The 26,206-nt window shown below is 41.0% G+C and overlaps 2 protein-coding genes across 2 annotated transcripts in view; one reads left to right on the top strand and one right to left on the bottom strand.

The window, feature by feature from the left end:
* FIG4 (FIG4 phosphoinositide 5-phosphatase) overlaps positions 1-1,536 on the bottom strand; it is a 125,867-nt gene extending 124,331 nt beyond the window's left edge. Inside the window, exon 1 of the mRNA XM_021718053.1 lies at positions 1,333-1,536. Within this exon, the coding sequence (XP_021573728.1) occupies positions 1,333-1,398 (66 nt within the window). The 5' untranslated portion in view covers positions 1,399-1,536. The remainder of the gene's footprint in view (positions 1-1,332) is intronic.
* A 155-nt stretch (positions 1,537-1,691) lies between these two features.
* The window catches only part of LOC103271570 (adenylate kinase 9-like), a 77,638-nt gene continuing 53,123 nt past the window's right edge, over positions 1,692-26,206 (top strand). The window contains exons 1-7 of the mRNA XM_008069038.2: positions 1,692-1,713; positions 8,373-8,500; positions 10,656-10,719; positions 12,275-12,327; positions 12,427-12,523; positions 20,232-20,344; positions 22,527-22,715. Of these exons, the coding sequence (XP_008067229.1) occupies positions 8,384-8,500; positions 10,656-10,719; positions 12,275-12,327; positions 12,427-12,523; positions 20,232-20,344; positions 22,527-22,715 (633 nt within the window). The 5' untranslated portion in view covers positions 1,692-1,713; positions 8,373-8,383. The remainder of the gene's footprint in view (positions 1,714-8,372; positions 8,501-10,655; positions 10,720-12,274; positions 12,328-12,426; positions 12,524-20,231; positions 20,345-22,526; positions 22,716-26,206) is intronic.

The following is a 26,206-nucleotide window of genomic DNA, read 5'->3' on the forward strand; positions in this document are numbered from 1 at the left end:
GTCCAGTTTACTCTCCTCAGAATGGGGGACAATGAAAGTTTCTGAGCAGAAGAACCCTAGAATATGAATCAACCTTTTTGAACACGAGCATCTCAGCTAGGCCTCATGAATGTTTAGCTTATTAATGTCTGTATTTTAGGTTATTTATGTTTCCAACTAGGGACATTTACCAGCACATTTCACAGAAAGTAGGTTTCATTTCAATATCAAATGATATCAATTGATATCAAATGATGCTTCTCTATGGCTCTCTTTAGAGAACTGAAGATACTTGCAAATACAGTAGATTAGATAATTTAATCTTCTGGTCTGGATCTATTCAAATGAAGTCAGCAAAATTAATTTAAAGTCAACAGTGATTCTATACTCTTGATAACCTGAGGCAGACATGCTGTTAGGACTATGTTATAACTGAGAAACTGTTAAGTATCTTCTCCTCTAATGGAGACAAGCCAAGTTTCACTGAACAAGCTTACAAGACACTGTATAGCATGGTGAACTGTATTATGCAAGTATCCAGCATATGCAACCTTGTTACCATGAATAGGATTCAATAATAGTAAACACAGACCGTAATATCACTGTGGCACCCCGATTTAGAAGTTATTATTGTCTCGACTTTGCTTTTCAATCACAGAAACAACAAAGTATGAAGTTCTATAAACATCATTCTCTTCATTGGGAACTAGTAATCTGAATACATAAAAACTGATCTAGGGTTAGATACATGGCCATTCGAAGTAACAAAATTATATTTTTTTAAAAAGTCAAATGAAAGACAAGGTAATGTTATCCAAACAAATTAGCTGTTTTTAAACAAGTTTTTTCTTTTCTTTGAAATAAGAAAAAAAGAGAACCTAGAGATTCAGCAATAAAAATATGCGTAATTCACATCAATCACAGTGATAGCATACCATGGAACAGGAAAAAAGAAAAGTCACCGAGTCACATGTCAAATTTTTTTCATACCCCTCCCTGCTTGTACTGAACTTGTACGCTCTGGAACTTTAAGCCTTTCTGAAAGCCGAAAAGAATCCAGACCCTCACGAACAGTCTCTGAGGCACGACAAGCACTTGTTTCCAGTGTGATCCAGCCATGGCTTGCAAGTGCAAATACGCAGCAGTGCTCGGGGTGTGAAAGCCGGGTGGGACCCCACTCGACCGCCCCCCGCCCCCTCGCCGTCTCTGCCCAGGAGGGCCAGTTTCCCCCAAGGCTGTGTTTGGCAGGGATTTGGGAACCAGGGAGGCAGGCGAGGGAGGCGGGGTGCAGCTCCCGTCCCAGGCCCCACACCCACCCGGCCCACGTGCACTGCCGCCGCGCCGAGTACTCACAGCTCGGGTCTCATAAAGGACCAGCTTCTGCACCGAGCTGATGATGGGGGCGGCGGCCGTGGGCATGGCGCGGGCAAATGGGGGTCGGCGTTCGGGCTCCAGTCGCCAGCGAGCGCCGGAGGCCCGGGGAGAAAACGCCCCAGACCCCGGACACCAGGCCCAGTCAGGAAAGACGCCGCCAGGGCACTAAAGCGACGGATGATCGGCTACGCTTCAGGTGTTTCCGCATCTGTGCGCCCCGCCTCCAGCAAGCCCCGCCCCAGGCACGGCGCGAGCGGGGCTGGAGCACGTCCCACGGAGAGGACACGGCGAGGCTCCCGGCGCCTGCGCGCTTCTGGGGTGGGGGTGGGGGTGGGGTGGAAGCAAAGGGCGCCATCTTTGGTAAGGGCACGAGAAACAGTGGGCGGAGAAAAAGTCGCCGGAGTAATTGAGTCTTTCTTTTTCTAACTTATTACCTTTTTATAAACTACGGAGTAATTGCGTCCCTCCCTCCCCCAACTTATTATCTGTTTAAGTTGAGTCTCTCGTTTCGCTCCTCCTTCTCTTTGGGAGGGAAAAAAAAAAAGATTTAAGATTGGATGGCTATTTTGAAGCGGGTTCTCCAAGTTGCAGGGTAGAGCCCTTCCCAAGCTGGTCTGCTTTTTCCCTGCCTGCGTCTGTTCCTCTTTCCCTGGAAACCCGCTACCTGATGGTCCTTTCCTAAGGATCGGTGTTGTCCCCTTACCTCTCTTTGTGGCCTATTTTATCCTTATGAGAGTCAGCACAATCCACATTGTATCGAGGATGTGTGGTCCAAATAATTCTTTCAATCGACTAAAGATAGACATTTTGGACTTTGCCACATATTGATGGCTGAGGCTAATCACCTGTAAATCCTAAAAATGGACTACCCAGTGTAGTGTAGAGTCCCCGACTGGCTTTGGAGTCCCTTCGGTGTTCAAATAAGGTTTCTTCCATTTCGTGTGTGATCCTAAAAGGGTGTATATTCTCTCTCCCAGATTTATTGATAAGGAGTGTATTATAATTATCAATACAAAGGTAGGGTACAAAGGTGACAATTTCGAATTTTAAAAGTACAATGACTGACAGCCCCGCCTCCCGAGGCCCCGCCCTGCTAGAGGCCCCGCGTGCAGCCTCCAGGGGTTTCCGTGGCAACCGCTCAACAGCCCCGCGGAGCCTCGGTTGGCTGCTGCAGCGGCACAGGCGCTGCGACCAGGTAAGTCGCCTTTTCCCCGGGGCCGGGGAGGTACCTGTCCACCGCAGGATGCATTTTGAGATCGGTTGCACTGAGCCGCAACCTGCGGGGTCCCCAGACCAGTGCCTTTTCTTGCAAAACTAAACTTCGGGATCTCTTTGCCGTTTTGAAACCACTTCTTTCAATGACGAATGTATTTGTTCCACAAATATTTACTGAACACCTACTAGGAGGGTTTAAGACGTACCGGACTGGCCCTTAACCCAGCCTCGACGGAAGTGCTGGGTTTCCCGGGAGATGTGACCCCTCTAGGCCTCAGAATTCACCGCTAGAGGGTTTCTCAACAGCCAAAAGTGTCGTTAGACTTTTTTAAATTGTGTGGAATTATAACATAAACACATTACAGCACGTGAACTTAAAGACTGTGTTGTAAATTTACAATGAAGAAGTCACAACATTTTAAAAATATATTTAATCACATATTATTTCAAATTGTTTTTCCCACAGTTTGGTACTCCTTTTATTAAGTAAAACTAGGAAGATGGCCATGGCAGTTCTGGCATTTTGTAAGGACTTGGACCTGAGAAAAATACTTAGCTCTGTTCCGTTTAATAATGGAAAACAACTCTTCTGAATATGAGTTAAATATTTGCACAGTTATTTTGGGGGGTGTTGTTTTTGGATAACAGCTCTTAAATATTTGTAGAATTCTGGTTTTCAACTACTGAGTTTTAAATTATTATATTACATTATATTAAGCATTTCCATTTGAACCTTGTCTTATTTTATTACACCCAGAAGCAGATCCTGAGACAATCAGTTTACACAGGAAATAATCCCAGGAAACAGTAGCAGGGAGGGGAAGGAAACTAACAGAAGGAATAGTACCAAGAATGTTTCTCCATGAGCTGAATTCCCTAGGGAATGTTGGGGTGCATGTCCTAGAGTTATCACCTCTCGAAGGGCAAGTCAGCTGAGGTACACCAACTCCCATCAGCTGTTGGATGAAGCCTGCTACGGCAGAACATTGCATCCCTAGAACTCCCAGTCAGTCTGATGCTCAAGGAGAGTGGGTTCTGGCAGGTGGAGGGCAGAGTCACACATGGGCTGGCCTTTGGAGTTGGGTGGCCAGGCACAGAAGAGGTACCTGTCAGTGGATATAAGCAGGATGCTGATGGCATCTGCGCCCTTTGCAGCACTCATATCCACTCCTTCCCCACATTAAGTTCACATGATTCTGTCCCTGATTCTTGAAGGTAATGGCCAGACTCCTTTTCTAAAAGAAAAGCACTTACAAAGAGAAGATGAATGGGACAAGCAGAATCCATTACCTCAATCAACCCAAGGTCTGTAATTATTTTACAACCAGGAGTCCTGGCATAGCTCAGCTGGGTACTCTGCTTGGGGTTTCACAAGGCTGCATGTGGCTGAGCTGTGCTTTCATGAGGACTCACCTGGGGAAGAATCCACTCCCAAGTTCATTCCCATCCTTGACAAAAGTCATCCCTTTGTGGTTGTAGGACAGAAGTCCCTGTTTTCTTACTGGATGTTGACAGGGCTGCCCTCAGATCCTGGGGGTCAGCTGCTGTTCCTAACTGTGTGGTCCTCTCACAACACAGTAGTTTGCTTCTTCCAAGCCAACAGGAAATCTGTCTCCAGTCTGCTAAGGGGGATCCTTAAACAATGTAATATAATCATGGGAGTGACTCTCGATCACATTTGCTATATTCAGAAGCAAGTCACAGATCTCACCTGCACTCAGGGGATGAGGATTATACAAGAGTGTGACTCATTGAAGGTCTCCCCTGGATGTGTTTGCCACACCACTCTCATAGGCCCAGCCACATACTTCTTCCCAGAACTCTTCTCATCTGATTTTGCTCCTTCTAGGCCCTTATGAAGCCATCCAACATTGTCCTCCAAATCGAGGGCCTAGGAATACTGCTTAAAGCTCTGTCTGCCAGGAAGATTTACCCTAATCACCATTTTTCAGGGATACCTGTGAGTGGATTAAAGTCTGAATGCATTCCATGTATAGCCTGTACGGATATGTTCTGATTCATCCATAAATTTTGCTTTCATTTTCTGTCAGCTGTTCTTAGGAAATCTCACATGAGTTATGAACCGAAAGAGACATTGGTGCACAAAAGTGAGATGGCATGGGGTCTGGGCTGATTATTTATAAAACATCCGTCCCCTCTGGACGTGTCTGGGCTTCATCCTAATGTTCCATTTTACCCTTCAATGGATGGCTGCTGCCCCTGTTGCGTCTGTCCACTTTAGGATTACAGGTGTGAGCCACCATACCCAGCCTGTAAGATATACTTGAATCAAGACATTAATAGCTGTGGCCCTGTGTCCCACAGCCCTTGAAAGAAGAGTACTCCAGTTTTTACAGTGTACATTTCTCCAGTTAATAGTTAATAGCTTCCCTGAGAGAAGGATTGATAAATTGTTCTTGTAAATACCTGTTATAGTGTTCCAGGGTCCATTCCTTTTTTTCCCCATTATGTTTTTATTGTTGTCATTTCTTATGTCAACATTTTTTTACTGCTTTTGTTATGGGTTATGTTATTAGTTACTCAACTCTACTGAGTTATTTGAAAACATGACAGTTTTAAAAACCACTAAGAATCACTAAAATCAACAGAGAAAGCAAGATGTGGTCAATCACTGTTCTGGGAATAATTGTTTATTTTGCGGGGAACCCTTTTACACTATTATTCTCAGTTGATTATGGCCAAGTCGGAGAGAGGGAAGCAGAGGCTTAGGCAGTGGTGAACCTGGATGCTTTCTATCAAGGCCTGTATATCACACTGTGATGCCAGCTCATCGGAATAGAAATTCACAAGCCTGGGCTGAATCCCAGCCACGTGAAGTAGGTTTTAAGTTCTTTGGAATGTAAAAGTTTGGACAAGAAATTCAAATGGTTTGAGAATATTTGTTGGATTTTTCCCTTTGCTCAGTTGGTAGGCCACTTCTACTGAAGTTATTGTATAATATGCAGAGCCAGGCTGAGTCCCTTCTGACTTTCGGGAAAAGACTCTCAGGACAGTAGCATAGAAAGGTTGCTGGTCAGACAGGCTCGGTGGCTCAGCCTGTAATCCCGCGCCTTTGGGAGGCTGAGGTGAGTGGATTGCCTGAGCCCGCGGGTTCGAGACCTGCCTGGGCGGCGAGACCTCATCTCTACAATAAATCAAAAAATCAGCCGGGCGTGGTAGTGCATGCCTGTAATTCCGGCTACTCGGAAAGCTGAGGCGGAAGGATCGCCAGGTCCCAGCAGGTCGAGGCTGCGGTGGCCGGGAGCAGCCACTGCACTCCAGTCTGGGCGACAGAGTGAGACTCCAACTCAAAAAAAAAAAAAAAAAAGAATGGTTGCTGGTCTGAGACTCTTGAGACATGACTAACCAAGGATGTTCTCAGCAGTCATTCCCCTGAAATATACATCCTGGATCTTCCCCATCTTGGCCAGACATAGAATACTCGCATGACAGAACCAACTGAAGGGACCTGCCCCCATCCCTCACTTTATAGCAGAGGAACCGAGGCCCAGAGAGACAAGTGTCCAGAGAGACAAACTCACAGGACAGTTAAGCCGCAGAGTCCAGTGAGAACCAAGTCAGGGTCCATTCTGTAAGGCTTCTCATCTCCCCTTCGATAAATGGGTTCTAGGGCTAAAAACAGAGCCGGGCTTTACGATTTCCCACTGTGACTGCTGAACTGACATTAGGTTTGGCTCTCCTGCTCTATCTCTTTTTGAGGTACATAAGTTAACACTCTCACTGACTGCTCATCTGTCTCACCCCTAGGAATGCCATGGCCTGTCAGCCATTGCCACAGATCTCTGTGGGTCTTACATGTTGTTGTCTGGGCTTGCTTCCCATTATACTAATTATGTCTACTTTGCACCTGGTCTCTCATCTTCCAGAATCTGACACATCCCCACTGACACATGGAAACTCAGTATTACAGTATCATCACTCCCCTACCTTCAACCCTGGCCTACGAAGGGCATCCACCTCGAGCTTCTCAATGATGCTAGGACCCCCTCCACTGGTTCACTTCTTATTGCCTTAATGAAGGGAGTTTTCTGGCCATCCCAAAGAACAGACTCAGCTGAGGAGTTCTCTGTCCTCACATAATAAATTCATTCTAACTTGCCATCTCTGTGAGGCTTTGGCACCTTCCTCATACTCTGCCAAGGTAGGCTGATGTTTTTTCCAAGTTTCAAGAAATTTCACCAGCAGTGAGTTAGGACTATCCAGGATGTTAAACCACAAGTCGTGAGAGAGCCCACATATCAATAAACTTTTATCCAGTCTGTATTCCCCCTCTCTTGGGCAGATGCTTCATGAGATGATGCTTGCCCTCCATAAAATCTGCCCTCCCCTTCCCTCATAACTTGTAGGGAAATAACTGAGAGAGAACATCAGCCCAGCCCAACTGAGGAGTCTCTGGTAACAGGAAGAAAGGTATTACTCACCTAAAGAGCAGCAGGACCTGACTGTGATGTAACCACAGGAGTCAGGAAAACATATCTGTAAAAAGATCTTTATTTTTAAAATTTGGTCTGCCAAAATTTGTTTTTTAACTAGAGCTATTGATATAACTGATCTGGTCTATTTGAATTTATTTCTACCATCTTATTTTACTTTCATTTGTTCCATTTTTAAAATGTCTCTTTTGTGTCTCTCCTTTTTTTAACCTGAGATTGGTATTAACTATGTTTCTCAGTCTCTCTTTAGTGTTTTGTTTTTGTTTTTGTTTTTACTTTTGGTCCTTCTACTTCATTCTGGGTAACTTTACAACATCTGACTTCCAGTTAATTTATTCTCTCCTCAGCTATATCTGTTGTTTATGTACTGGCTGGCTTTTTTTTAATTCAGCTTTCTATTTTTCATTGATATACATCTACTTAGATTTTTAAGAAATTCTGCTTATGTCAATGTTCATGTAGTTGTTTTGTTTTTGTTTTTGTTTTTTTTTACCGTGTTTATATTTTCAAGCTTCTGTTTCACTGAGCACATTAAACTTTGAATGCTAGATAATTTTTTTTGTTAGACTTTTCATCTTGAGATCTTTGTAGATTTACATGCAGTTGTAAGAAATAATATAGAAGAATCCTGTGTACAAGTGCTTGAAAAGAAGACATGTTCTTTGTACAAATCCAAACATAAAAAATTATGATCTGATTTGTTTCTGATTGACTCTAAAAGAGTTAAACTAAGTTGAAAACTGTTTAATGTTTAAAATTGGAGTTCTGTGCCTAAAAATTCACTTAATAGCTCAAAATAGAAAATTGTTTCTAAAAATAATTTTAAGATAAATATATATCCTTACAGACATCTATAAAATATTAGAGAGTGAAAAAAATGCAAATATTACATTTCTCTTAGGAAAGTTTTATTTATGGAATCAACCAAAGTTTCCTAAAATATGAAAATATTAATCTAATAAATTTAGCTAACATTACTTTTTCTATTTCTGGTAAAGTGTGTGTATAACATATTTCACTTTAATTTGATTTTTAATATAGAAACACATAGTAATGTATATGTGTATTTATACAAATATGTTTATTGTTTTCTTAATTTAGTCTTTCAGAAACACTTTGTTTGAACCTTTTATATAGCCTCTAGTTGGATTTTGGTTTTGTCTCAAACTAAGACCATATTATTATTGTTTTAATAGATTAATTTATTTGAAATTGCTGACAAAATGTGTGTGTTTAGTGGTATGGAATAGCTTTTGGGTTAAGTAAGTTCATAGGATATTTCAGCTGTTCCTAACTTGCTTGTTCCAACCAAACTAGGCACTTTAACAATCTGACTCTTTTTTATTGTAGTATTTTTTATTATGACTTCTCAAGAGGTAATCAAAGAGCATCCTTTTGTGGATATATTTGATGAAGATGAAACTGAAAAAAATTTTTTATTGTCCAAACCTGCTTGCTTTGTTGTATTTGGAAAACCAGTAAGTTATCTCTTCTAGCTTGTTATTTAGTGTAATGTTTTTATTTTTTAAATTACAATTTTTTAAGTTACCATACAAGAATGAAAACCACATATTATGGAACCTTCTGAGTGTCTGATAAAATTTCATTGTATGACTTAAAATCAGATATACTATTGCTATACATTCATACCTTTCTTCTTATGTACTGTAATTGAGAAGGGACCTAGAGTGTATGTACATTTGTGTGTTTTTTGAATTATAAGGAAATTAACTCATCAAAATACTGCACATGATAATTGTTAGTAGTGTGAGATCCAAGGTTATTTCAGCCCTGACTTGTATATCAGACTTGACTTAAAATTTTTCATGAGGCTTTCTGGATATGTGAAGGTAGGACACGATTGAGATGGACTAGGAGGTTCTCCCATTACTCTCTGAAGACACTGAGAGGCACTGTACCTCAGCCTCTGCCTACAGTGTGTTAGAGGACTCACGTATTGTCTTTCCAAAAAACAGGAAGAAAGCAAAATGGCCGTTGTAATACAGTAAGTCCCCTATACCCAAACCTTCAAGTTGTGAACTTTCAAAGATACAAACGTGCATTCTCATGTCTAGTCACATTCATCTTGCCCCCCCATCTCCTATACTGACCGTCCTTCAGCTCTACCATCTCGCACCTCCTCTCCCTCCTCCAGTCAGTAACTCTTCTTGCCTGTTCACTCAGTGCCAGCCCCTGAATGCCAGCTATTGTACTAGACTGTACTACTGTGTTTTTCAAGGACAGTACTATAAGATTTTAAATGTTTTATTTATTTTTTGTGTTTGCTTTTTATGTATTATTTGTGTGAAAAATATTATAAACCTATTGCAGTACAGTACTATATAACCAATTGTGTTAGTTGGGTAACTAGGCTACCTTTGTTGGACTTAAAGCAAATTGAACGTATGAACATGTTCTCAGAACGGAACTCATTCGTATGTAGGGGACTTACTGTATAGTTTGCCTTTCTAGACAGTTCTAGTAAGGTTCTCTAGATAAGCATGAAAGTCAACCACTGAGCAAATTGGTAGTTACCAGTAACTAAGTCCAACAAAGGTAGCCTTGTTACCCAACTAACACAATCGGCTATATAGTACTGTACTGCAATAGGTTTATAATATTTTTGACACAAATAATACATAAAAAGCAAACAAACACCAGTAGAAGATCTGAGCTGGTGAATTAAAGAGCCTCTCCAGAACAGCAGAGATGAAGGACCAGATTGTATCCTTGACGGAATTACATATGTACTCTGGGACAGGGACCAGGAAATGGTTGTAATGACTTTCTCTGTGTTTCTAAAAACATAATGGGGTTTTAAAAGTCAACAGTGAAAGCAACCAGATGCAAATGTTACTTCGTGAAAGATACTTTTTATCTTTAAAATATGATACTTTCCAAAGATATCAGTTAGGAAGGATTTTTTTCTCTTCAAAATTACTAAATGGAAGGCTGTCAAAGCATCCATAATTACCAACTTTAGGAAGAAAATAAAATGATGAGTCTCAATAAAATCACAATGATTTGTAATCAAAATTACAAATTTGACAATCAAAAAAGTGCACTATCATAATTGTGTAGCTTCCTGTTTCAGGGTCTATTTTCTTAATTTAAAAATTGTATTTAAATCACTTCAGAAGATGTGGCATATGCAAGAATTAGTAGAGAAAAATGAAGCTATAAATACCTGGGTTCTACTCTTCATTTTCATGGGAAAAATTTATAACATTAATGTAATAGTAACAATCAATAGAACCTTTAAAAATGAGTATATCTAGCCAGGCTCGGTGGCTCAACCTGTAATCCCGCGCCTTTGGGAGGCTGAGGTGAGTGGATTCCTGAGCCCGCGGGTTCGAGACCCACCTGGGCAGGCGAGACCTCATCTCTACAATAAATCAAAAAATTAGCCGGGCATGGTAGCGTGCGCCTGTAATTCTGGCCACTTGGAAAGCTGAGGAGGAAGGGTCGCCGGAGCCCAGCAGGTTAAGGCTGCGGTGGCCGGGAGCGGCCACTGCACTCCAGTCTGGGCGACAGAGTGAGACTCCAACTCAAAAAAAAAAAAAAAATGGGTATATCTGTTTCACTGGCAGGTGACTGTTCTTTTGGGTTTTAAATAATGTCTCTCTTTTTAAGGGCGTTGGGAAAACAGCATTAGCTCGTCAAATAGCACAGGCATGGAAATGTATTCGTGTTGAAGGTAAATTTTATCTTTTTTCTCTAATATTATTATCTTTTTTCCAATATTATAAATTATGAGAACTTTCAAATATGCATAAAATGGAAAGAACAATGAACACCCACACCCACATACTCACTCTCTAGATTATATGTTAACATTATGCTATATTTGCTTTATTACACATCTCTCCATCTGTCTACCCAGTGAATATTGTTTTTATAATGGGATCAATCCAAACATGTTTTTCCTTTCGGATAGTTCTGTTTTTATTCATGGAATTTAGGGGAGGGTTTATGACATGTCCCTGACTCACTGTACTTCCTCCATTCTCTAATTCCATAATTTAGAACTATTTGAGATATATGTGTTTGGGATGTCATCCATGAAAGATGAGAAGAGAATGAACTCTCACAGCTTTTCTTGGGAACACTTTCCAGAACTTAATAGTCTTCAACGATAAATTTTATTTTTTATTTATAAATTTTCTTGAAACTTGCAATATATAAGACAATGGGTTGATATCTTTGTATATAGGTATTCTTTTAATCAATAAAACTGCTAATGCCTTCATAGAAAAATAAGGAAAAGAATGCATAGGCAATTCATTAAAGTAGAAACAAAAATAAACAGCATAAGAAAAAAGAGTTTGACTTCATTTAAAATAACACTGATCCATATTTGTCTATCAAACTGGCAGTAGCTCTTTAAAATTCCTACAATCACTGTTGGCAAAAATGTTATTAATTGGGCATTCCACATGCTCTTAGTCAAATTGCAATCTGGTACAAATTTTTGGAGAAAATTTGGTAGCATCTCTCTCTCTCTCTCTCTCTCTCTCTCTCTTTCTCTCTCTCAAATGTTCCCCTTTCTTTGATTAAAAAAACAAACTCATTTTTAAGAAATCTTAAAGAATACCAAGCATCCTATAGTTATGAACAGCTAGTGACATAATTTAGCTCTTGGATCTTCCCTGTGCCATACCCCTGTCATTCCTCTCCCAAGATATCTTCCATCAAGGGCTAGTATATTTCCTCTTACAAAAAACAAATCATTAGAATATCAGTTGCAAGACCCCTCTCTCTAACCAGCATTCACCCATTTTAACATTTCTTGATGCGTGACCTTTTTATATAATCAGTGTGTAAGGTTTGTGGGCTTTGACTTCAACTATATGGTTATAAACATAACTGGACTAATAATACTAGTGTAAACTTATACAAAACTTTACAATTTAGAAGTCATTGTGAGGTATACCACCTCTTTCCATCCTTACCTTCTGGTGTATGCTACATGGGGCATATGCATCCAAGATGCAGAGGTGGTCATAGAGTTAGCTCCTCCAAGACTGTTAAGCTAGTGAGTGGCAGGGACTGGTTCTCTGTGGAATACCTTCTGCTGCTTCGACTCTGGTTATACTTAAATGACACCATGTGCATGAATCTGCTTTGTAAATTCTAAAGTGTTATACGAATGTTAATCTTAGTTACCAGTTAGTTACAAGACACTCAAATGTGTTTCTTATTTTGGCAATCCTCAAACCAGTCTGTACTAATATTTTGAATTCATGTTTTAGCTTTACTGGTTTTGGAAGAACATATTGCTGCTGAAACCAAATCAGGAATTATGGTAAACAAGCCTAAATTTTAAAGTTAATATGATTACAAAAGAAGTCCTGCAACACAAATCTGTTATACAGTAATATACAGTATCTCTGCCTGTTTTCAGTTGCAGTCAATGCTGACCAGAGGTCAAAGCATTCCGGATGAACTTGTCACAAAGCTAATGCTGGAGAAGCTCAACTCCCCTGAAGTCTCTCACTTTGGTATGTTCATTCTTAGGCATCTACAACCCACAAAGCAGCTCTAAAACTCAGGCTTTATCTGAGGTACAAATAGACTCTGAAATTGCTTTTTTTTTTTTTTTTTTTTTTGCCTTGACATAAGATTCTGGGTATCTGTATTCAGTTGAGCAGTTCAGATAGTTTTATTTGCTTGTCTGATTTTATTCTCCAGATTGTACGTTTGTTTTTTTAAACAAACGTACAATCTGGAGTACGTTTGTTTTTTGTATGACCCAATCTTATTTGACACTGTGTTATATGACAAAAGCATCAAAAATCTGCTACAGTCTGTCATGCAGGGCTGCCAGTCTCTGCTGATGGCCTCCCCATTCGCCCTGAGTTTTATCACTCCATCCTGTCAAGGGTTGGGGTTCTCTGCCTTGACCCACACCTACAAGGCAGGAATGGGAACTGGAAGGGCACCGACTTGCATTCTGGCTCTGGATCTCAGTAGACCCTCTGGACCTGAAAAGCCTCCCTGCACTTAATGGATGCTGAGCAAGTGCTTAGAGTCTAATTTCTCAAGACAAAGACCACCGAAGCTCTAAAGAACTAAAAAGAACAGAGCGAACTCTAAGACACCAGCAAAAGAAGGGAAGAAGAATAAAGATGAGCTTGGGAGAAAACTGTCCACTTGAAATAGATTTATTGAATGAAAGAAGAAAAATTTAGAAAGCTGCTTTATAGTCTCAGTAAATTCTATTAAGAATGCAGGAATAAAAGTAAAGTGCAGTGGAGTAAAAACCACGACTGTCCATGCAAGTCAATACTAGAAGTAGCAAAGGCAGACTTGTCAGTGCCAACTCTCTGTGGTCTATATCTGTAAATATCTCTCTATACAGTGATACGTATATAGAATGAAATTTCTCCACCTATAGAGACATATCTCTATCGTCTATGGTTATATATAATACATATGTATGTATATTGATTATATATGGATTATAAATACATGTAAATATGAATACATTCTAATATAAGTAGATAAGATTTCACCTGTAAGCTACCCATCTATCTGTATCTCTCTCTCTCTCTCTCTCTCTCTTTGTCTCTGTCTCTGTCTCTGTCTATCTATCTATGATAAAGAGAATGAACTTGGGAGAAATACTCAGAATGTGGGAAGTTAGATGAGTGCAAAGATGATCTCAGTATTCCCAATAGGCCAGTGACCTCAAGAAGCATGGTCATTGAAACCGAAGCAATTATATAGGTACATAAGTCGTTAAGTAAACACCAATTTGTTTATATTTCACTTACCTCTTGAAAATTTTAGAGTGATTTACATGACTACAAAAAAAGAATGGCATGCACTATGAGTATTGGCAAAAGAAGAAAGAAAAAAACATGAAAAAGGAAACTTATTCATTGGTGCCATTTGCAGTGTTCCTAATCTTTAAAAAAATTTTTTTAGAGAAAAAGTTGAACAAAAGTCAAGATTAATAAAGATCTCCCCACATGACTCCATCACCCAGCTGCAACAGTAACAACCTTGTCTGACCTTGTTTCCTCTACACCTCTCCCTACCCCCATTTCCCGACCTATTTTGTTCGGAAGCTAATCCATAGTAGTTCATCTGTAAATTTTTCAGTATGTATCTCCAAAAGATAAGAACTCTTAAACCTACTGTCACATTACCATTATCACACCTAAAATTAATAATAATTCCTTGATATCATCTACTAACCATGGTCAGATTTCACCCATAGGGTTTTTTTTTTTCTTAATTATTATTTAACTTGTTCATTTTTTACTGACATAGGATTCAACCAACTTTCACATACTGCAATTGATGGATATGTCTCAAGTCTTCTAATCTACAAGCTACCTCTACCTCTCTCTATCTTCTTGTGTTTTCTTTGTTGAAGAAGTTGGTCTTTTGTGTTGTAGAGTTTCCCCCATTCTGGACTTGGCTGATTGCACCCTCTAGTATCATTCAGTATATCCCTCTGTCCCCAGTACCGCCTGAATACTGGTGTTTGCTCTGGGAGCTGGTGGAAGAAGACTGAGACCAGTGATTTCTCCAGTCTGGGGCCACACTCTCACCACTTGCTGGCATGCTCACGTTCCAGACAGGACTCAGGGCCCCTTCTGCCCAGCTCCCAGACACCCCCCCCCATCCTGTAGCATCTCCAAAAGAAATTTTTGGAACCTGGTATTATGCTATAACATAGTTTGAATATCTCTTGTCAAATTCCCAGCAAGGTTTTTCATTCTGATGTTTGCTCTCATCAGAAGTAGAAGCGAAATTGAAAGTGAAGGGCTTTCAAAACAGGGACAGAAACTCAAGTCAGGGACTGGGTGAGGCTGGATAATTGATGACTCCAAGATTCCTAAAGAGAGGTGTGTGCTTCCAGGGCATTGCACAGAAGAGGATTACCAAATTCCATTTTAACATTTTTCTGTTTCTTTCATACTCGGGGATTCCATCACTACTTAAAAAGAGCCTGGCTGGGACCAGTGGCTCATGCGTGTAATCTCAGTGCTTTGGGAGGCCAAGGCAGGAGAATCAATTGAACCTAGGAGTTCGAGACCAGCCTGGGAAACGTAGTGAGATCTTGTCTCTACAAAAAAATTAAAAATTAGCAGGGCAAGGTGGTGCACATCTGTAATCCCAACTACTTGGCGGCTGAGGCTGAAGGATAGCCTGAGCCCAGGAAGTTGAGGCTGCGGTGAGCCATGATTGTGCCACTGCACTTCAGCCTGGGCAACAGAGCAAGACCCTATCTCAAAAAATAAATAGGATAGATAGATAGATAGAACCCACACAACCTATAATTATAATATTTTCATTCACAATCTATCATGTTGTTTTGACCTTTAAGCAAAATCACCTTCTAGGAACTGTACCCTCATGCAAGAGAAAAAGCTAGAATCCATGCCTGAGCATCCTGAAATCTCCTCTCTGCTTCCTGCTTCTAGATTCTGAAAGACCCGTTCTCCCCAGTGGATGGTAAACAGCCCCTCTGGACATTCCCTGTCCCAGGTGTGTCACATTGTAGATGGTCTTGCAAGTTACTGATCACCAATGTATCCACTCATGTCAGGCCCGCTCAAGGTCAGATGGGTAACAGGACTAGCAGGACACAAAGCTACCTGATGCCCCTAAATCTCTCATCACTTTGATCTGAAAGCAGTAACCTGCATCTTCAGGGTTATGTAAGCAGGGAATACCTTCTCCTTCCCACTGTGCCAGGAAATGGGGGCAAAGTCATTGCCTGGGCCTGGGCCCACTGATTTCCTCTGGGGAGTGGTCTGGCCAGTCTTTCAGTTTTCCAGCAGCTGGATGGTGAAGGCTGGGCAGTGACTGTGAGTGCCTCCTCTGCCTATGATAGCACATGCAGAGCCTCTCACTCCAGGGAGGAGTGGCATAGGGCCCACTGTCCCTCCATCCTCAGCGTGGAAGGACAAGGAAGTGGCAATGGTCTCAAGGAGATGAGATCAGGGGGCATTCCCATCTGTGCTTTCATCCTCACACGTGTCTCTGGAATTGGAGAGGTTGACAGCAGACTCAGCAACGCTGGCCCATTTACCAAGCAGTGTTCCCTGAGGTCTTCCCAGAACTGGGTCTAGGGCACTAGGTTCATCCACGTGGCAGGGTTGAGACAAACTCAAATGACATAGTTGTGTCTATCACACACCACCTCTCATAGGCTCATCACATGTGGGCTCTGAATGTGATGATATTAGACCTCGCAGTGGGTAGAGCCCAAAAATTCATTGCTCAGCACACTGAGGCAGACCAAATAATGGCTTCTCGGAAAAGAGCCAGGTCCCTTGGAAACAAGCCATTCTTCTGCTGTTCTCACCATGAAAGAGGCCAAGGATGAAATTCATTCAAATGTACAAGTCCGCCTGAAATGCAGCATCCCTGCAAACAGTCACACTTGGATGTTGGATGAGCTTTCTAGGCTGGGGCAGCAGTTGAGTAGCAGGCAAGAGTTGGAGAGCACAGCAAACGGAGTGCCGGCATCCTTCTGTAATCCGCTTGGTGTTGGGTGGTGTCGCCTGCACAGGAGAGAGCGTGGACTCTGGGGGCAGATGGCCTCTGGAATTGCCCAATCCAGAGGAGTGAGCTGGGCAAGGGTTGAATTCTGTCCAGGGCTGGGCACGTAGTCCCTGTCACTGCAGTACCCACCATCACGTATGTGTCGGACCAGGGGTTCATGCCACTGTCACATCCCGTAAGAGGTCCTGGTCAGTTTTGAAAACAGTTTCCAGTAAGATTGTTGATCAAGCAGTGGCTTGTCCAACACCAAGAGTGAAGATGACAAAACGAGACAAGGGGAGTGGGAGCCAGGAAAACGAAGCGAGGAACAGGGCAGCAGAGGAAGGTCTGGCCTACTCCTGAGACATGCAGGCATTGGCTATGATTTTGCAGAAGTGCAGAGCTCACTTAATGAACCTCACATAGGACAGATGCCTTGTGCACACCACATCATTTCTAAGACAACAGCAACAGGAGCACAGAAGTAAGCCCAGTTGGAAACTAAGGATCAGAGGAAAACGGAGAGAATCATGGTCATAGCTCAAACATCCCAAACCAAAATACCAAGGTCTTCCCTTCTGCCTTTGGCGTTAAATTACTTAGGATTGCTTCTCTGGATAGAGCCCAACACATTGTTAGAAGAAAGTAAAGTGTTTGAAAAAAACCCACAGGAGAAATTGGTACATGCCTAAGTATGTCATTGGATTTCAAATGACTGTGATGGTTGCTGGTCTGTTTTTTTGAAATAAAGGATTGTAATCAGCAATCAGCATGTTTTCAAGTGGAGAATTTTAGGTCGACTAGACACATTCACTCTTTCACCTGTCAACAGATGCTTGGTTACTGACTTTATATGATTCTTTAATATTTATCAGTTTAAAGATAACAAAACCACCACTTGTTAGTAAATAGAATATTTTTTGAAAAATAATTTTTTTTGTATTAATTCCGTCTACCCTTCCTTTTTTTTTTTTTTTTTTTGGTCACAAGACTCTCTGATGTAAACACATAAGAATTGTTGAGGCCCCATAAGAGCTTGTGTTTGTATGGATTATATCTATTAATATTTACCATTTTGGAAATTAAAACTTATGGAGAAAAAGGAACACTTCTACACTGTTGGTGGTAGTGCAAACTAGTTCAACCTCTATGGAAAACAATGTGGTGATTTTTAAAAGAATTAGAAATTGACCTTCCATACAACGCAGCAGTCCCCTTCCTGGAAATATACCTGGAGGAACTCAAATCATTCTACAAAAAAAAATACTGGCACATGCATGCTTATCACAGAATTATTCACAAGAAGCAAAAACATGGAACCAAGTGTGCTGCCCATCAAAAGTGGACTTAATAAAGAAAATGTGGTACGTATACACAATGGAGTATTACGCAGCCATAAAGGACAAAGTTATGAACTTTGCAGCAACTTGGATGGATTTAGAGTTCATCATACTCCGTGGTCTATCACAGAAACAAAGAACTGAGTACCACGTGTTCTCACTCAGAAGTGGGTCCTAACATTTATGACAATACAAGAGAGGGATCAGCAGTAGTGTGACACTGTCAGGCACATATCATCACTAAGGGTACCTGATCCTAAGCCAGGGGAAGGGAGGACCAGTTGGAGACCCAAACTTCACCTGCCACAGACTTCTTAAGTACCAAATCCTGACTTGTGCCCCAAATCTTTATAACAAAATAGAGTTTAAAAAATTAAAGCTGAGACTTTTAAAAATGTTTATCTGTTTAAAGATAGCAAAACCACTACTTGTTAGTAAATAGAATATTTTTTGAAAAATAATATTTTTTTGTATTAATTCCATCTACCCTTCCTTTTTTTTTTTTCTGAGTTGGGGGTGTCACTCTGTTGCTGAGGTTGGAGTGCAGTGGATCACCACAGCATTGACCTCCAGTGCTCGAGTTATCCTTCTGCCTCAGTCTCCCAAGTAGCTGGGACTACAGGTACACACCACCATGCCCAGCCACACCCAGCAATTTTTTTTTTTTTTGGTAGAAATGAGGTCTCTATATGTTGCCTAGACTAATCTTGAACTCCTGGCCTCAAGCAATCCTCCCATCTGAGCCTCCCAAAGTGTTGGGATTACAGGAATGAGCTACCATGCCTACCCAAATAATTATGTTGCAAATCTCTTCAATGTCTAGCTTAAGGGAAAAACTAGTTGGATTTTCACATCTGCTTCTGCTCAATCTGTTGCAAAATGTTGCTTTCATTGAAGTACATGAAGAAAATCCAGCTTCATACAAACATGTCATTGGAAAAGGCAGAAGTATTTTAATAACCTGTGAAATAAATGTGGCTATTCTTGATTTTACATCAAACTCAACAAGTAGAATTTTCTTGAAGATTGGTTGCACTGCAGAATCTGGAATCCTATCAGTGAACTTTTCAAACTCTGTTAAATTGAAATCCATTGGTCTATCTGGCACTTGGGTTGAGTCTGTCTATAGCCTATGCATGATTTTATGGCACCACGCATTGGTCATTTGGAAAATACTGGTTTACTGAGTTATGCAGATCTTCCAAATGTTGACATATTTCATTATACAATATTAAAAAGTCACTTTGTTAATCTCACGACCAATCTTATCAAAGAAAACTTTAAGAATTTGGAAGTTCCTAAGTTTATGGTAGTGAATACATGTTTTTCTAAATTCACATTTTCACTCGAATTTTATAACTGGCCCCAAATACTATCAGCTGTTGTCCTTGAAGTGACAGGCTTGCTCCATTCACTTCTTAGAACTTTTCTGCTAAATATCCGAGGCTAAAAGAACATACGGTGGTGGCCCAGTTGTTCTTCCAAGGAAAAATGTTCCATGAAAATAGCAGAAGAATAGACTAAAGGCTTTTAATTCCCACTGAAGGAATTGAGACTTTTTTAATAAAGGAAAAGTTTCTTGAGCAAGAGAGTAACATAACCCAAGAGATATGTCAAGGAGATTAATGTGAAGGTAAATGTCAAATTTCACAGGGAAGATTTGGGCTTCTGGGTGGGGATAAAAGCCAATAAACATGCTAAGCCAAAATCAGAGGATAATGTTCTGTTTCTTAAACTATAGTGGGTACATGGGTGTTTTGTGACTCTCATAACTTACATAAACATTATATACATATATATTCCATTCTTTTATGAAATATTAATTTAAGGAAGAAAATAACAGACCATGCACCCACTATAATATGCCTTTACTATTCATCTCATGAGCTTCCCTAATAGGAGTTAAAATTGCTAGCAGGATTTTCTTCCCTGAGCACCTCATCTGCCTAAAATAAATTGACTTGGAATTTTTTTAAATGTCTCCTCCTTTGAGTTGGGTGTGGCGGCATGCGTCTGTGGTTCCAGCTACTCAGGGGGCTGAGGCAGGAGGATCTCTTGAGACCAGGAGTTCAAGACCAGCTTGGGCAACATAGTGAGACCCCCATCTTTACAAAAATAAAAAGGGGGAACAAAAGTCTCCTCCTAGTCCAATGATTATTATCAGAAAAAACATTATTCATAGTTTATACTTCATGGGGCAATAACCATAAGCATTCATTTAAAAATTTTTGGCAGATTTTATGATCTGCATTGATAGTCATCAATACTGTAACTAGATGATATTTGATCAAGTAATAACAATAAACCCATGCTGTCATATATTGACTGTACTATAAAACTTTAAAAGTTATGTTTTACTCTACAGGTTACATTATCACTGAAGTGCCATCACTTTCACAGGACGCCATGACTACTTTGCAGCAAATAGAATTAATTAAAAACTTAAATTTGAAACCTGATATTATCATCAATATTAAGGTAAGGACACTGTTTTTCCAGTCTAGTGAACCATTCTTTTTTATAGTATTTAAATCTAAAGCATGTTTTAAAGCTTTTAAGTAGTTATGGTTACTCAGAAATGTACACATCCCTCACAGGGACCAAGTCGTCTCTCCCATAGTTCTGTGCTCTGGCTCCAGCTGCTCCATCCACAGGAAACCCATCCTTGCTTCTTCACTAGGGATCATCACAGCCATCTTTGAAAGGCAGTTCAGGCATCATCTCTTTCTCTGTCATACTTGGAGGTAGAAACCATGTCTTACTCATATAAACATTAACTAGTGCACTCTATGGTACCTGTGACAGTCATAAGTTTGCCAGTTTAATATAATGAAAGAATATACTTGGACATAGGAATGTTGAAGGACACTATGACATAATTAAGAGTCAGGAGTGAGTCCTGTTCTTATTCTCTCCTTTATTAACTTATTAAAATGTGATAAATCACATTTAGAAGCCTCAATTTCCTCTTTCCAAAGGTAATAATAGCTGCCCCCATGGAGTTGTGATCAGAATTCAGTAGGGCAACGTCTACCTGTTTATGTGAAAATGAATGAAAAGCTTTTGTATTCATACCCTCCCTGGCTCCCCAAAGGTTTTACAGCAACTCAAAATAAATTGGACGGTTCTCAGCTCAGATGTTGGGACGAGTGGATAACAGGGTCAGCAGTAAGAGAGGGGTCCTGGCAGTGTTATCTGCTGCCCCAGTCACAGCCCATGGCCGGGACCAATCCAAATCACAAATGAACTTGAGACTGTCGCACTTGTGAACGTGTGCACAACAGAGAGAAGAGACAACCTCCAACAATTCACTGAAACCAAACATAAGCCTAAGCCAGAAAAGATAAATTCAGCAGGAGTGAACGACCTGGTAGAAAGATAGAGAGCACACAGATACACAGTCCAGAAGACCCCAGTGCTTACTAACTTGGCTCATAAATTTGCTTCTAAGTTTGATGGGCCCAAAAAGAAAAAGGAGAAAGTGACCAGTTATAAAATTCACATGGTCTATGAAGACAGGCCATTCCTTAGGAAAAACAACACTCGCATTAAAGGTAAGAGAGATCTCTTCTGTGGATCTTAATATAAGAGACTGCTTCACATAGTGAATGAAATCCTTAACCTCACTTATGTTATAAGTGTGATAATGAGTGTCCTAAGAGAGTTTCTACAAGGAAAAGAGTAATCAGAGGGCCTAATGTAAACACAGCTCAGTGCAATACACTTCTTTGATGGTGAAATCCCCAATATATGAATGAGTTTGTTTTTGAGAGCATGTTCATAAGTCCAACAAAATTAGTCTAGGTACCCAACTAACACAATTGGCTATATAGTACTGTATGTATTTAATGGGCTATCCTGATGCTTGGTGGAGAGAAATAATACTAAAAAAAAAGCATGTGTGCATTGTTCAAGTTTGTAACTTGAAGGTTCATATGTAGAGGACTTACTGTATTTGGGGATAAACTAGGAAATTATAGAGTAGAAGTTCTTAGTTGGGACATATGAATCCCTGAATACCCATGAGCCGCCTGAAATTATATGCAAAATTGTATAAGTAGGTACATTTTCTTGAAGCAGAAGCCTATCTCCTTCATCATAGATGAAGGTCAAGGACCAGTGATCTACTGGAGCAGGAATCTCAGAGTGTAGTCCCAGAGCCAGTGGTGTTAGCAGCATCCAGAAGCTTGTGTGAAATATACATTCTCCAGCCCCAGTCTAGAACTAAGAAGCAGCTATTGGTGCCCAGCTATTGGTGTTGCAAAACCCTCCAGGTGACAATGATACCTGCTAGAGTTTGAGGACCACTGCTCTGAGGCACATTCTTCGGACCCATCCTTATAATCACTTCCTACCAGTAAACACAGAAGCCAGCTGAAAGCCACAGTCCTTGTCGAGGACCCAGAATGCGGGTATTCTAGGCGCTTGTAATGCTTTCTCGCATATATTAATGTCAGACAAATAAAAATATTGGCATAGCATAAACGTTGTGTCTTGTCTCTTTTGGCATGTAATGAAACTTGATACAAAATGCCAGTCACAGTATTGCATTTGCTCAATTTTCAAGGGATTTTTTGATTTATGTATTACATACTGTACGCAGCAAATACACATGGACTTATAAACATATTCTAAATGATTTAACAATGTTCTTCCTTAGTGCCCTGACTACAATTTATGCCAAAGAATTTCTGGGCAAAGACAACATAGCAGTACAGGATACATATACACCAGAGACCAGTGGGATCCTGAAGTCATTGAGAGTCGTAGGAAAAAGAAGAAAGAAGCCCAAAAAGACGGGAAAGGAGAAGAGGAGGGAGAAGAGGAAGAAGAACAGGAAGAGGAAGAGGTAATATCACAATAAGTAATGACCATTTACTCTGCTTTTAACATTTGCTATAATTAAATGAAATGATAGCATGGATGATAAGAAATAGCAGATAGCCCAGCACTTTGGGAGGCTGAGGTGAGTGGATTGCCTGAGCCCGCGGGCTCGAGACCCACCTGGGCAACTTGGCGAGACCTCATCTCTACAATAAGTCAAAAATTAGCCGGGCGTGATAGTGTGTGCCCGTAGTTCCAGCTACTTGGAAGGCTGAGGCAGAAGGATTGCTGGAGCCCAGCAGGTCGAGGCTGCAGTGGCTGGGAGCGGCCTCTGAACTCCAGTCTGGGTGACAGAGTGAGACTCCAACTCAAAAAAAAAAAAGAAAGAAAGAAAAGAAGAAATAGCAGATAGTGGAGACATTACATTTTCTGTTTACATTTGTATTGGGTCTGGAGGAAGTAAGCAAAAATATTTCATATTTTAAGAACTATGAGATCAGTCTCCTGAAGTCAAGTTTAACCTTCCTGTCAGTATAGTAGTCCCTCTCCATTCTGACATATTGATCACTGGTCCGTTTCATTTCATGGCAACAGAGTTCTTGATTACCTACTACATGTCAAGCACTAGGCAAGCTTGAATGAGGATTTGGGGCATGTCTTAGTCTATTTCCTGTTGCTTATAAACATACCTGAAACTGGGTAATTTATAAAGAAAAAGAATGTATTTCTTACAGTTATGGAGACTGGAAAGTCTGAGGTTGAGGGGCTGCATCTGGTAAGGACCTTCTTGCTGGTGTGGATTCTCCACAGAGTCCCCAGGCGGCATGAGGCATCCCACAGCAAGAAGGCTGAGCATGCTGGCTCGGGTCTCTCATTCTCTTCTTGGAATCCCACTCCCATGATAACCCATTATTCATTAACCCATGAATTTGTGAACGGATTAGTCCCTCATGGCCCTTGTGACCCAATCACCTCTTAAAGACCCTGTGTCTCAATACTGCCACACTGGAAATTCAATTTCAGCAAGAGTTTTGGAAGAGACGAATATTCAAACCAGAGCAGAACAATGAAACACAAAGTGTAATATGGGAAAGCACCCCGGACATCACTCAATCTGTGATGCTAACATAACCATGATTTGAAACTCTTACAAAGACAGCATATGAAAAGACATCTATTGCCCTATTTCACATGTACATATTATTAGAACAACCCTAATGTAGCTGAGTACAGTGGCTCTTGCCTGTTATCCCAGCACTTTGGGAGGCCAAGGCAGGAGGATCACCTGAGTCCAGGAGGTCAACACCAGCCTAGACAACATAGCAGAACCTTGTCTCTACAAAAAAAAAAATCAAAGAATTCACCGGGTGTGGTGGTGCATGTCTATAGTCCCAGCTACTCAGGAGGCTGAGATCGGAGGATCGTCTGAACCCAGGAGGTCGAGGCCGTGGTGAGCTTGATCGTGTATGCCACTGTACTCCAGCCTGGGCAATAGAGTGAAACCCCAACTCAAAAAAAAATCCTGAAGTAAATACTATTAAACATACTGCAATAGGGCATGAAATGAATCTTTTTCCATGACTTAAAGGGGGAAAATTCATATTAAGAAATCTATCAACAGGGGCTGGGCTGGATTTGGCCCACCAGAGAGGGATGGGCCATGGCTTGCCAATCCCTTCCCTAGTGAAATGTGCCTGTGATTAACTGTTTCTATTAGGGCCTAGACTCTGTGAAGTTTTGGGTGTTAATTTACAGGTGAATACATTGCAAATTGTTTGTCCAGTAGAAAAATCCCCCAGAGGTTACCTACAGGACATTAAGCAGCCTCGTATCTAACTTTACTATCTTATTTCAGTGATTAGAAACACTTCTGTGCCATCCTGCCAGTTCCCTCACTAATTAGATAAATAAATCTTTGAAATGTAGTCTTTTACTAAAAAAAAACTGTTAACATCATAAAGCTCATTTAAAAACATAAAATAATCTCACCTGTGAAAAAAGCCATGCGCTAATGACCAGCATCGAAACCAGATTTTTTAAAAGAAAGGAAAACATCATAGCAAATAGGAATAAAGCTTGTCATTTTAGCATGAATAAAGCATACCATCTTAAGTCAACATAGCACTCATATGGGTGAGATACAGGGGTCAGGACGCACTTAATTTCAGGGGCCAGATGGATTATATCAGTTGGTGATATTGGCCAGGAATATATTCAGGAAGAGTGAGGGCGAGGGTGGGCTAGGGATGCACTGTCCAATATGGTAACCACAAGCTCCACATGGCTACTTAAATTTAAATTATGAAAAAATTAAAATTTAGCTCCTTTGTAGCACTAGCCACATGTATCTTTCTTTTTTTTTTTTGAGTTGTAGTCCACTCTATCTCCCAGTGGCACACTCATGGCCACTACAGCCTTGACCTCTTGGGCTCAAGTGATCCTTCTACCTCAGCTTCCAAAGTAGCTGGGTCTAGAGGTGTGCACCACCATGCCCAGCTAATTTTCTGATTTTTTGTAGAGATGACGTCTTCCTGTGTTACCCAGGCTGATCTTGAACTCCTGGGCTCAAGCAATTCTTCGGCCATGGCCTCCCAAAGTTCTGGGATTACAGGTGTGAGCCACCATGCCTGGCCACTAGCCCCATCTTAAGTGCTCAGTGGCCAAATATGGCTGTGACTTCCTAATTGGACAATACGATACAGAACATTTCCATTACCACAGCAAGTCTCATTGGACGGCTTCAGCCCAGCCAACAGTTGCTGTGTGGGAAGCCTGGTCCATTTTTACCAAGGAGGCCAATTTTCCTAGAGAAGCCAAAAATCAGGATGTAAAAAATACATGGAGTGGGCAATTCCTCTAAAATGTTTAAAACCCAGTGTAGACCAGTACTGTAGGAGATGATCAATTTATGTTCGTAAAGTAGACTCAGCCTCTGGGGACTGGCTTGCTTGATCTCTGCTGGGAACACAGCCACATCAGAAGTGAGATAGGTAGACTAGTTGCCAGCTCGGGTCAGTGACCAGTCCTGTATGAAAGTGTGTTCCTCCTACCTACACACAGATGTAAACAACCTCCCTGAGTCGCTGCAATAGCTTTGTAAATGTTCTCTCGGCTTCCATTCTCCTCAACCTTCTCCATCCCATTCCATTCTTTACAGAAGCCAGACTTAATTTTTTAAAAAATATTAGGGGACCCCAAAATAACTGGAATTATCTTTTGGAGGGTGGGCCCCTTGCAGTACAGGCTTCCCCTGCTAGGTAAGTGTTCTAGGACCCCATCAGCACCAGTGTATCAGCTAGTGTTGCTATGAGAGGCTGTGTTCAGCTTTAGCAAATTTTTTTTTTGGAGATTCTTTCAATGTGTTTGCTCATTTCATGACAGGTAATTTACAAGTGCATCTGCCCTCCCCTTGCTGAGTGTTCAGCAGTTTTGGACCAAAATTCACATAACCCCCATGTCCCACCCTCCCTATTCACCTGATCTTATCCTGGGTGACTTTTTTTTTTTGTTTCCCTG

Source organism: Carlito syrichta, unplaced genomic scaffold, assembly GCF_000164805.1.
Source record: "Carlito syrichta isolate Samal-C Ts95f unplaced genomic scaffold, Tarsius_syrichta-2.0.1 Scaffold311768, whole genome shotgun sequence".
Classification (NCBI taxonomy): domain Eukaryota; kingdom Metazoa; phylum Chordata; class Mammalia; order Primates; family Tarsiidae; genus Carlito; species Carlito syrichta.